Source organism: Nelumbo nucifera, chromosome 2 (genome assembly GCF_055504915.1).
Source record: "Nelumbo nucifera cultivar China Antique chromosome 2, China Antique-T2T, whole genome shotgun sequence".
Classification (NCBI taxonomy): Eukaryota; Viridiplantae; Streptophyta; class Magnoliopsida; order Proteales; family Nelumbonaceae; genus Nelumbo; species Nelumbo nucifera.
Genome location: NC_142650.1, coordinates 53,170,711 through 53,183,395, shown reverse-complemented (window position 1 = coordinate 53,183,395; position 12,685 = coordinate 53,170,711). Strand labels below are relative to the sequence as shown.

The window sequence follows — 12,685 nt, the reverse complement described above, 5'->3', positions numbered from 1 at the left end:
ATCAGTAAGAAAGGTAAATTAAAAGAATATAACTCTTGATTAAGTTTAAACCAGAAATTATTCCTACGGGCTTTAATTGAAGGTCCATAAACAAAACCAAGAAGCTAATTATCCAAAGTGGGAGAAGAGGAAATTTTAAGGAAGACATACCTTGAATGAGCAAAAAAGAGAGAGACATTAGTACTACTTTTCCAGAAAATGGCTAATCCGCCTGCTCGTCCTTTAGGGGGAATAAAATAAGAGTTAGAATAACAAAGTCGGTTAGCTAGTAATTGCATTTTTTCGATAGGAATTTTGGTTTCACTAAGAAAAAAAAAGTCAAGATTGTGTTTTTTAACCAAAATTCCTAGTCCTCGAATTGCCTTAGGACGCTCGGCCCCACAGCAGTTCCAGCTGATAATCAACATTGTCAGTCTTGTGGCTATTGTATGCCAACCACCACCCCCTTTTTCAGAGAAAAATGAGGTAGAAAAGTACTAACCCAATTTATCATATCTACATGGGACATACTTTTAGTCAATAAACCATGATTCAGAGCAGGTAGATTAGTGTCAGTGTCTTGATTTGGATGAACTATATCAAGGATCCGTTTAGTTTGATTGCTTTGGTTAGAAGATTTGGGTCTATCATATATGGGAAGAGAAAGAGAATCTTCAATTTCAAGGTGTTGCAAAAGATCGATTCGAGGTTGTTTCCCTTGAGAGGATGAGGCGTCCATTGGATTTGGAGGGAAAATATTAGTGAGGGCAGTTTGAGCATGAAGAGCTAGTCGGAAGGTTTTTGGGGAGATCCTTACAGATGAAGAAACATTACCAGAGGGATTCGAGGAAGATGAGTTAGAGGTAACCCTAGCTAGGGTAGAATCAGTAGGAATGGGGGGAGGTGGGGTAGGTGAACTTATCACTAGAGGGGGTATCACTGTATCACCTGGAGTTGGAAGAGTGATAAAATCACGTAGTGAAGGGCAGAGCCAATTCCTTCTCATAGGAATTTTTTCTCGAAGCCAAGGGCCAGGGAGGTGCATGGATCGCTGGTTAAAATATTGTTCAAAAGTTTGGCCTGTAATGAAAGGGAGAGGTTGAGAACATCGACGATACATATGGCCAACCCTTCCACAAAGATAACAGGTTGAGGGAAGATCTTCAAAAACGATAAACTACCCAATGGGTTTCACTAAAAAAGGAACCTATTTTAAGAGGTTAATCAACTATAACTAGGACTTTTGCTCTAATGTAATTTTGAAGAACTGTAATATGCTAGGTGGGACCTATGCGCTCAAAAATTGGACGTCCAACATCAACAAAAAAGATTTCATAAGGAAGATCATGGAGTTGAACCCAAATTTCTATTTGGTTTAGATGCCATTCATATCATGGTCTGCCTGGAAACCTAGGGCTTAAGAATTATCCGTTGACCATCTAAAATCCAAGGACCATTATCTCGAATGCGAATAAAGTCTTCTTCAAATCAAAAGCGTAGACAAAAATGACCTCTCTCAAAGGGAGCCATGAGAAGACGATTGGGATCTAAGTGCCATAGGTTATAAAGACCTTGTTCAAGTTCTGAGAACTGGTCAGTAAGTCGAGGGAAGAGACGACAAATGAAGGAAAATTGCCAACCTATATTTTCAGGGATATGAGGGCGAAGATCAACAAAGTCAACACCAAGGATGTTGGATTGGAGCATGTTGCGAAACGCTTCATTAAGGGCATCTAAATCATCCATAACTAACACGATAGGGACAAAGAGAAAGTAACATAGGAGAGAAGAGAGGTAGAAGGGAGGGTAGAGGAAACCAAATAACAGTAAAAATAAGAAGAGTAAGGAGATGGTTGGAGAAGAAGAAATGATTAAAAGATCTAAAAAATCCAAAGTTAAGACAAGAAAAACCAGGTGGCATCCAAAATAACAACAGTCAGAAAAAAGTGAGTTCTAGTAAGTATAAGGAGTGATAGTCGAAAAGACACTTAGACAATATCAAAAAGAAAGAAATAGAGAAAGACCTTTTGAACTACAACTAGAAAATAACATAAAACAAGTTAGTAGTAATAAAGTTAATACGAGAAAAAGTACTGGTGCAACTAGAAGAGATTGTTATCGTTCAAAAGAAACTAGCAAAAAGCTTCAAAGTAGAAAAGACAAGTAAAAAACGTCAAACAATTGGATTAAAAGAAAATAGTGCTAAGAGAGCTAGTAACAAGAAAAGATACTCATGATAGCATAAAGTACAAAAGTAAATACTCCCTTGCAAGGTAATATAAGTTGATGAAGCGATGAATGAGATTTGGTGTAGATAGAGGATGTAGAGCTCCACTCTCAAGTTCGTTAGAGAGCTCTTGCTTAGTGCCGTGAAATGATCCAAGGGACTGATATCAAAAACACTAGTAAGTGTGATAACAGAACATCTGAGGGAAATGCCTCGAAACTAACCTAATAAGTGCATCAAATGCACGTGTCAACTTGACCCTAGATCAACATGCGCTAGCTTTGGCGAGTATCATGGAGGAAGTTGACAGGCAGAGGTTGAACACAATTAAGGAGCTAATGGGTATCCTCACACCATTGCAGGTTGTGGACCTTATGGTTGCTTCCAAGAAGCTGCACCTCTCCATTCACGAGTGGGGAAAAAGAAGGGATCATTAGAAATGGAGAAATTGTTAGAGATGTAGAGAGAGGAGAGCGGATAATCCTGTCTTCAAGTATTGGTTAATGGATTATAATAGCTACAAAGTAGTTTGTGTCTCTATGAGATAATGATATATAGGCCCCATTCGCTTTTCGATAAGTTAATTATTCGGGTAAATGCACTTACCCAGGTAGGAAACACTTACCTGGGTAAGTGCATTTACCCATGTTCTTTTATTTCTCAGGTAAATAAGGTAATGAGTCTAATGACCATTTTAGTCATAAAAATTCATTATTAAAAGGGACATTTTTATCCCATTCAAGTGTTAGCAACTTTTCTCTTAGGCAGGAAAGTTATTTACCCACCTAGGAGATGGATATCACTTACCCAGTTATGTGATACCTAGGAAAATAAATTTTCCCTGGTTTCCATATTAATCTGGTCAATGGGAACCAAAATCCCATTAACCAACTTTCCCCCCTCTCAAAATCCAAAAAAAAAAAAAAGAATGCCCCCATAAGGTTAAATGATGTATTATATGTATGGATCTGTTAGTGTTTAGTTATGGATATGAGTATTAATGGAAGAGACTGGTTTGAACCTTGAAGCTTCCATGTCCATGCATGTACATTTGTCCTTTGGATTGGATTTGAACTGATCAGCCCAAGCTAGTCGACATTGTCGATGAATTGGTGCAGTCCGGCTCACAGAAGTTGTATCCTAGACACATTCACTCAATTTTTATGCTGGAAATGACCTGATGGCCATCCCACCTGGCTTTTGGATGCGATTCTGAAATCCCAAATTCCATATGGTGGACATAATTTGGATTGTTTCGTCAAAATCACTATTGACAATCCATTAAAGACATTGGAGACAACACAATAAAGGAAGCTCAAATCCTGATAGTCTACACTTAAAGAAGCAACATGTTAGAAATGAAATCACGTGAGTGTCAATTGACCTTCGCGTGACTCTTTTCAGCTATCAACAAGCAATTTGAGAGTTAAAAGTTGAAACCCAGTTGTCTGTTAATCACTAAACAATGCGAAAAACCCGAGAACTTGACCAAGACTGAGCAGGTCCCATACTCCCATTTGTCGACACTCGACATGCTCCCCCTTTATTTGCAACGGTATCGTTAATGATGGGTGATTCTTAACTTCTTGTGGATGAAATTTTTGAGATTTTGTTAGTTTACTAACCACTAGTATGCTGACTTACCTAAATCACTCTTACATTTGGCGGGTATTCATATGGATATGCTTCAACTGTCGAAACTAGTTTCATGCCCCCAGTCGTATACCTAACCTACACAGTCAACTGATTGTCGAAACCCGACTAGACTACTTGAGCCTACTAAGAAGAGGTCCAATGGGATTGTTATTGGATTACTTGAGGCTGCTGAGAAGAGGCCCAGTGAGAAGAGATCGCTGAGAACGGGATCGTGTTCATCGAACAGAAAATAAGGACAAAAGGGATATTTCATCATTTCCATTACGATTTAATGGCAATGACAATTGTCATAAACAGTATGGGTGGTTTAAGACATTAATTAGAAGGGTATAGTTTGTCAATTAACTAAACAATAGGTGTAGTTTAGAAATTAGCTCTATTAGAAAAAGGAGTGGATAATTTTTATATTTTAAGATGAATAGAGACATTTATGTACGATAAATTAGTCAAGAATAAAAAAACATTTTTTTCTATGCCTGGGAAATGATTCTTGTAAGGTAGGGTGAGGAAGAGAAAATAATGAAAGTTCAGTGAGTGGATGTTTTGGTAATTTAATGCAAATATTTGTCAAAAATTAAAAGTTCATGGGGTATTTGTCACTAGCCCCTTATTACAAGAGGGGTCTTTGTAATTTACCCTTTTATTATTATTATTATTATTATTATTATTATTATTATTATTATTATTATTATTATTATTATTATTATTATTATTATCATCATCATTATTATTATTATTATTATTACTATTATTATTATTATTATTATTATTATTACTATTATTATTATTATTATTATTATCAAGGTTCAAAATATCGATGTGCCCGATACGCTAGTAGGGGCATATTGGGCAAATCGATACGGCATTTTGTGTTTTTTTTTTCGCAACCGGTTCATGGGGCAGATTTAGGGCTCCTCCACCCCCTAAACCGGTCAGACCCCCAATACACCCACTGTAGGGGCGTATCGGAGGGGTACTGGAACAATACGTATTGGCCGATATGTGTCGATACTTTAAACCTTGATTATTATTATTACTATTATTATTATTATTATTATTTTATCTTTTTTCTTTTCTTTCTTGGGAAATTATTGTTACCATTACCCTCCTTTTTCCATTTTTTAAGCCTAAATCACACTCTTATACCGACATTACCTGTGCCTCTTTTAGAATCTAGATCTACTCCTCACTAGGACTGACAATTTTGACTCCAACCCGTTTAACCCACTCACCCATTCCAATGGAGGGTGAACATGGTTTGAGTGACCCATTAGGGTCAGGGAAAAAGGGTCAGTGTGGGGTTGGGTTGAGGGTTATCATCGACCCTTAGTTTAGAAATTACTCTAAAATTTATTTTCCTCATCACTAAGGCTTCTCCTTGTTAGGGCTAACAGTTTTGACCCGAACCCATTTGACCCATTCCAATGGTGGATCAACATGGGTCGAGAGACCCATTATGGTTAGGGGAAAAGGGTCATGGGTGAGGTTGTGTTGAGGGTTACCATTGACCTTGAGTTTAGAATTAGTTCTTCAAAAATTTCCTTCTCTGTTTCTTGTCAGGGGTTGCTCAGGTGCACCATTTCTGTTATCACAATTCTTAATGCTATTAGCAATGACACCTTAATTAGTGGCAAATGGAGATTTTGAAGTTTTGAATTGTTGCACCATTGCCACCAGCAACAACACCTTAATCAAGCGGCACATGGAGATTTTGAAGCTTTGAATCATTGCATCATGATTATTGCACCAGTGGCAGATGGAGGTCTTCGGAACGTTGTCTCAAAGCTTCCCATTAGTGTTCCTCCTCCACAAGGTTTAAAGCAACAACCCTGCTGTGTCCCTGTTTCAATAGCCCCCTATTGACATTCTCCTCCCCAAGGTACAAGTTTCTCCCTCCCTTGTTTTTAGTTGAAATATATACAATGTGGAATAAATGATTGTTATTATTATCATTTTCTGTGATATTTTTCTACATTTTCTTTTATATCAGAAAAATATAATTTCTAATTTTTGGCAGAAATACATTTTCTTTTGAAAAATTTATCATGCTACACATTTTCTTTATTTTTTTCTTTTTACCTCAAATATATACTTTTTGAAAATTTTATTAACATTTTTCTGTATTTTTTCTATAATTATTATTTTTACTTGAAATATATATATATATATATATATATATTTTTTTTAATTTTTATTATTCTGAAATATCTAAAATTTTGGTTGAAAAACGTAATTTTTTTGGAATTTTTTGTCATTTTGTATTTTATATTTTTTTAAATGTTTTGCAACAATTTTGCTTTTTTTTTAATTCAAGGGTTGTGGTAAAAAAAAGTAGGGCTTTTTTGCATAAAAATTAACAAAGTTTGTTGAATTGGCAAAATCAGATACGTTTCAAAATAAATTGCAAAAGCAAACATCAAGAAGAAAAAAGTCTTTACTAGGACCAAATTGCCCTTGATTTAAAAACCTGCCTCTCTCTCTCTCTATAGGATTCTACCATTTTTCCATGCCTCAATTGGTTCTTAGCTCACCTCTACATGCTCAAAGAACCATTTTCTTTGAAATAGCATGTTCCGTTGTTGAGGGCATTTTCTCCTTTTATCTGTTCGTTCATTGTTTCTAAATTCTTAATGGAATATAAATCACCCACACACCACGTTGTATTGATAGAGGTCCCATCTAACATCAATTCATTGGTAAAAACCACCCTCGCTGGATTCTAATTTTAGCATAAATTCTTGCAAAGATATTAAAAATGGCGTCAAAACAGGTCAAACAAGTCACTATAACTTTGGTACAAGAAATCACTTCATTTATGCGTTATTGCGTGGAAAAAAAAAATTAGTCACCTGGTTAACAACTTGACAACAAGCAGTGCTTCAAAGGAAAAAAAATTAGGTATCATCCGTGAACAAACTGACCAAATGGTAAGGGTGTACAATCAGTCGGTTCGGTTCAAACCAAGGACGTAATCAACTATTCAATTTTATCATTTCTTCTAACCGAATCAAACTGACCCTAACTGAGTTCGGTTTGGTTTGATTCGATTTCGGTTCGGTTGGACCTTGGTTCCAATAAATGACAAGCATTTAATAATTGTTTTTAATGAAAAGTTAAATGGCCCCAAAACCCAATGATTTAAATTAATTAATTATTAATATTATTAATTAAAAGTTAGAATGACCCCAAAGTCTAATGGTTTTAATTAATTAGCTATTATTAATTAAAAGCTAAGATAGGCCCAAAGCCCTATGCTAATGGGGAATTGGCGAATTGGCCATTTTCAAAAGTAATTAATGATTAATGAACCATTAATAATGAGTCTAGGTTTTAATTAACTATTATTAATTGTTCATTGGAAAATATAACAATTAATTAGCATAAAGTATTAAACAAAACATTAATGTTTAATACACTTAACTAAATAACAACATTAATTCGGTTTTCGGTTCGGTTCGGTTGAAAATTTTAATCAAACCAAACCGAAATCGAAAACCGATTTTTTTTTTAAATAAAAACTGAACCAAACTAATAGCCGAATTAGATTATTCGGTTTGGTTCGGTTCCGTTTTCAATTTATCAACCAAATTTGAACACCCCTTCCAGATGGTGTTTTACAGGCTTGGTAACCATTTGGTATTACAAAGACCGGATGGTTGCTTGCAGTTTTGAATCATCAATTGTGGTTGCAAATATCTATCACTTAGATGACAAAATAGCATTTACACTCTCAAATCCATCTAAACCCCAATAGTCCACAAGGTTTTATATGATTCTCACAATTGTACAAACCATCTAGTATAGTGGAGACTGGATGATGTTTTACAGCCTTAGAAACCATTCAACATTACAGAGGCCGGATGGTTGCTTACAATTTTGAGTCATCAATTATAGTTACAATCATCAATTACATAGGTGATTTAATACACTCAAATTCCTTTAAAACCAATACCAAAGAGATAAGGAAAGCTGGAGGCGAATTCTCTTGACGTGTCCAGATAAGGGTGGGCCCACCCCTATGAGCTGTCGTGTGGGCCCCGCTCTGTAGCTGCTGCCGGGTGCGTGCGCGTGGTGCGCGCAGTGTGTGCGCACGGCTCATGGTGTCGCTACCATGCGGTGCCGGTCGTGTGCGCGGTGCTGCTTCTGCTGCTGTCGAATGGTGCGGGTGCTCATAACATCACTCCCCTCCTGGACTACGAGCTTGTCCTCAAGCTCGAGGTCTGGATAGGCGTTGTGGAAATCGGTCCAGGGGATCTAGGTGACCTCTGCTGAAGGTAGTCCTTCCCATTCTACTAAAACCTCGAAGGTGCCTTGATTGATGCGTGACCGGACAAGAGCTCTAGGATGGAGGATGGGTTTGCCGTCCTTGAGAGGGGGTAGAGGAGGCACTTGCGTTGGGGGAGTCCCTATAAAAGGCTTTAGTAGGGACACATGGAAGACGTCATGGATTTTGCTGTGCTCTGGCAGTTCAAGTTGATAGGCAACATTCCCAATCTGTCAAAGGACCTTGAAGGGCTTGTAAAACCTTGGGGTCAGCTTTTGGGGGCCCCATCGCCTGAGGGAGAGCTGCCGGTAGGGCTGGAGCTTTAGCCAAACAAACTGTCCTGGCTGGAAGGTGACCTCGTGGCGGTGTTGATCATAGCCTATCTTCATGTGTGCCTGTGCCTGCTGCAAACGTACGGAGACTTCAGCTAGTAGGGCATCGCGGTCTTGGAGGCTGCGATCTACTTCTTCCAACCGTGTTGATCTGGGTTCGTAAGAGAGAAGACGAGGAGGGTCTCGCCCATACACCATGCGGAAGGGAGTCATGCCAAGGGACGAGTGGTAGGATGTGTTATAGCAGTATTCGGCCCAAGGAAGGCAGTCCACCCAGCGTCGTGGTTGGTCCCCTACGAAACAACGGAGGTACATTTCTATGGTGCGATTGACAACCTCCATTTGCCCGTCCGTCTGTGGATGATAGGTGGAGGAAAAGGCTAGGGTCGTGCCCTGTAATCTGAATAGCTCCTTCCAGAAGGTGCTGGTGAAGACTGCATCTCTGTCACTGGCGATGGACTCGGGCAGCCCATGTAGGCGGAAGATGTGTGTGAAAAAGGCGTGGGCCACAGAATGTGTTGTAGGGGTGGGACAATGGAATGAAATGAGCATATTTGGAGAAGCGGTCCACCACTATGAATAAGATGGATTTCCCACCGACTTTAGGCAAGCCTTCAACGAAGTCCATAGAGATGTCGGCCCAAATCTGCGTTGGGAGTGAAAGAGGTTGTAGGAGTCCTGCTGGGTGTAAGTTCTCCCACTTTTGTTGCTGACATATGGAGCAGTTCTGGATGAAATCCCTAACCGAGCCTCGCATACCATGCCAATGAAAATCTGCACGGACGCGGTGTAACGTCTTCTGAACCCCTTCATGGGTGGCATTATGGATGCTGGCGAGGACGGCTGGAATCAAGGGACAATCTGCTGGGAGATATACCCTCCCTTTGTACAGCACAAGTCCCTTGTGGATGGTCCAATTTGGTTTGGTCGTGCCAAACCGCAATTCTTGCACCAGGTCTCTCCATGTTGGTGATTGGGGCAACACGCTCCTTAGGTCCTCCAGTAGGATCACGCGGGGCTGGGAGACCGCGCAGAGGTGTGCCGTGTCCTCTTCACGCCTGGACAGCGCATCAGCGGCCCGGTTAGAGGCTCCCGCCTTGTGGTCTACGCGGAAGTCAAACCCTAGCAGTTTGCTTGCCCAGTGTTGTTGGGGTGGAGTAGTAAGCCGCTGCTCTAGAAGGTACTTGAGGTTGTAGTGATCTGTCTTGACAACGAAGGGCCTGCCCCACAAATACGGCCTCCAGTGCTAGACGGCCTTGGCCAGTCCGATCAATTCACGCTCGTAGGCCGATAGCTTGAGGTGCCGATTTGCTAGTTTGCGGCTGAAGAAGGCTATGGGGTGCTCTTGTTGTTGCAGCACTGCGCCAATGCCTATGCCGGACGCATCACACTCCACCGTAAATTCTTGGTCAAAGTTTGGTAGTTGCAGCACGGGGGTAGTGGAGAGTGCGTCCCTTAGGTTTGTGAAGGCGGTGTTAGCTGCTTCATCCCATTGAAATGCATTCTTCTTCAACATCTTGGTTAATGGGGCCGCCAGGAGTCCATAGTCCCTTACAAACTTGCGGTAGTATCCCGTGAGTCCCAAGAACCCGCGGAGAGCCCTAATGGTCTGAGGCTTGAGCCATTCCCGAATGGCTTGAATCTTGGAATTATCTACCGAGACTCCTTCCCTGCTGACTATATGGCCTAGGTAAAGGACCTGCGGCTCTCCGAAGGAGCACTTGGTTTGTTTTAGGAAGAGCTTGTGCTGTCGTAGAAGCTCCAGAACTATCCTTAGGTGACAAACGTTCTCCACCCACGACGTACTGTAAATTAAGATGTCGTTGAAAAATACTAGGACGAACCTGCGGAGGTGGGGCCGAAATACCTTGTTCATCAGGGCCTGAAATGTAGATGGGGCATTGGTGAGACCAAAAGGCATGACCAGGAATTCAAAGTGGTCGTGATGTGTTCGGAAGGCTGTTTTCTCCACATCTTTAGAGGCCATTCGGACCTGGAAGTAGCCTGACCTGAGATCCAGCTTAGAAAAGTACTGAGACCCGTGGATCTCATCTAACAATTCGTCTACCACCGGAATCGGGAACTTGTCCTTGACGGTTCTATTGTTGAGCTCCCTGTAGTCCACACAAAATCTCTAGGTGTCATCTTGCTTTGGCACCAACAAGACTGGTGAAGAGAATGGAGAGCGGCTGGGGCGTATGATTCCCTGTTCCAGCATCTCTGTACACTGCCTCTTTATCTCGTCCTTCTATAGGTGCGGGTAGTAGTACGGCCTCACGACAATGGGTCCTGCCCCTGGTATTAAGGGAATCCGGTGGTCACACGACTGGCCAGGTGGAAGGCCCTTGGGCTCTGAGAACACGTCTGAAAAATTGGCAAGAAGCCTCTCCATCTCTGTAGTGTGCAAGGCGTCGCCATGGAGAGTATGCACCTGTGGTTTTCTTGCTCTCATCTTGGTCCCTTTCCAGGTGACCTGTTTCCCATGTAAGTCAAACGTCATGGTCAAGGCACTAAAATCCCATAGGATAGGGCCGAGGGTGATGAGCCACTTAATTCCCAACATTATGTCGAACTCGTCTAGGGTTAGTACAAATAGATCTGCGAGGAACGGTTCAGAATCCACCTGGATTTGGACGCTTCGACAGATCCCTGGACTATGAACTCTCTCCCCATTTTCTACAACCACTTGGAGCCGCAGTCTATCTTCCATTGGTAGCTTCAGTTGGAGCGCAGCCTGCTTGTTGATGAAGTTGTGGGTGCTCCCTGAGTCAACCAGAATCCGTACTTGTTTTCCTGCCACCTGGGCCTGCAGCTGCATGGTTTGGGAGTTTTGGATTCCAGTGATGGCATGGAGGGAGATCTCGGGTTCTAGTGCCGCCTGTTCCTCTTCTTCCTCCTCTAGCTCGTCTACCAGAAGGCAGAATAACCGCTTGCAACGGTGGCCGGCTGAGTACAACTCATCACAGTTGAAGCATTGGTCCTTGGCTCGGCGCTCGGCCATCTCGGCCCTAGATAAGCGTCTGATGGGAGGTGCTGTCGTGCTGCTACCCATGCTAGTTGCAAATCGGGTAGTGTTGCTGGTGAAAGGGCGTTGTTCCGTGTTGGCAGCCATCGACTGCCCTCCTGCAGTAGACCTTGGGTTCGTCCAAGTCGTTGCGGGACGCCCCATGCTAGATGGCCCCCGACTGATCTGCAGCTTGCGCTCGAAGGCTCGGGCCAGATTCATTGTTGTGACCAAGTTGGGTGGGCTCTGCATCTCCACATCAACTCTCAGAGGTTCAGATAGGCCGGCTGTGAACATATCCACCTGCTGGTCTGGCCGAACTGAAGAGGCTCTGGCGAGAAGGGTCTGAAACTGCCGCTGATACTCCGTGATGGTCCCGGTCTGCTTGAGGTTAATGAGCTCCCCCAAGGGGTTGCTTGTTAATGGGGGTCCGAACCGGAGGAGGCAATATGACTTGAACTGGTCCCAACTAAGGCCTGGTTCTTCCTGCTCCACTCGGTAGAACCAGAGCTGTGCTTCATCGGTCAAGTGGAATGCTACCAGACTGACCTTGTCCTTCTCTTCCGTGCGCTGATTACGGAAGAACTGCTCACAGCGGTACAACCATCCAAGTGGGTCACCGCTGCCGTTGTATGAGGGGAACTCCAGACGACTGTATTTGGGTGTGACTACTGCTGTCGGGGTGTCGTTCTGTCGTTCACCGGAGCCTTCTGCCCGATCTGGGCGGCGGCTGTTGTTGGTGGCTGCCCCTTCAGGGCTCCTTTCCCTGGTGGAGAAGTATAACTCCAGTAGACGCCGAAGTTCCCTGACATCCTCTTTAACTTCTCTTACCTCCACGTGATTTTCCACGAGACAATGTTCCAACTCGTGAACCTTGGATGATAGTTGCTCCACGTCGCCCATGACGCTTGGCTCTGATACCAAAATGTTATGATTTTCATAGGTGCACAGATCATCCGGTATGGGGAAGATAGGATAGTGTACTACAAACTCAAAAACCATCCAGCATTGAAAAGATTGGATGATTGCTTGTAATTTTGGAACATATTTATAGTTGCAAACACTTATCCCCTAGATGGTCTAGTTGTAGTTACACTATCAAATAAACCTAGAAACCAATAAATCACAAGGTTTTGTATAATTTTCACAAGTGTATAGACCATCCGGTATAGTGGAGACCAGATGGTGTTTTACGGATTTAGAAACCATTCGGAATTACACAG

General features: G+C 42.0%; 1 protein-coding gene across 1 annotated transcript; it reads right to left on the bottom strand.

Moving 5' to 3' along the window:
- Positions 1 to 9,704: 9,704 nt before the first annotated feature.
- On the bottom strand, positions 9,705 to 12,365 carry LOC148802222 (uncharacterized). The gene is made up of 2 exons (XM_088897847.1): positions 10,729 to 12,365; positions 9,705 to 10,572 (listed from the first exon to the last, which is right to left on the bottom strand). The coding sequence occupies exons 1-2, from the start codon at positions 12,363 to 12,365 to the stop codon at positions 9,705 to 9,707; spliced, it is 2,505 nt and encodes an 834-aa protein (XP_088753973.1).
- Positions 12,366 to 12,685: the final 320 nt, after the last annotated feature.

Excerpts from the sequence above, each read along its gene's own strand:
- LOC148802222 (XM_088897847.1), bottom strand. The coding sequence starts at position 12,365 with ATGGGCGACGTGGAGCAACTATCATCCAAGGTTCACGAGTTGGAACAT. Across the intron at positions 10,573-10,728 it reads GGACCCATTGTCGTGAGGCC|GGAGCTCAACAATAGAACCG; the intron begins GTACTACTACCC and ends TGTGGACTACAG.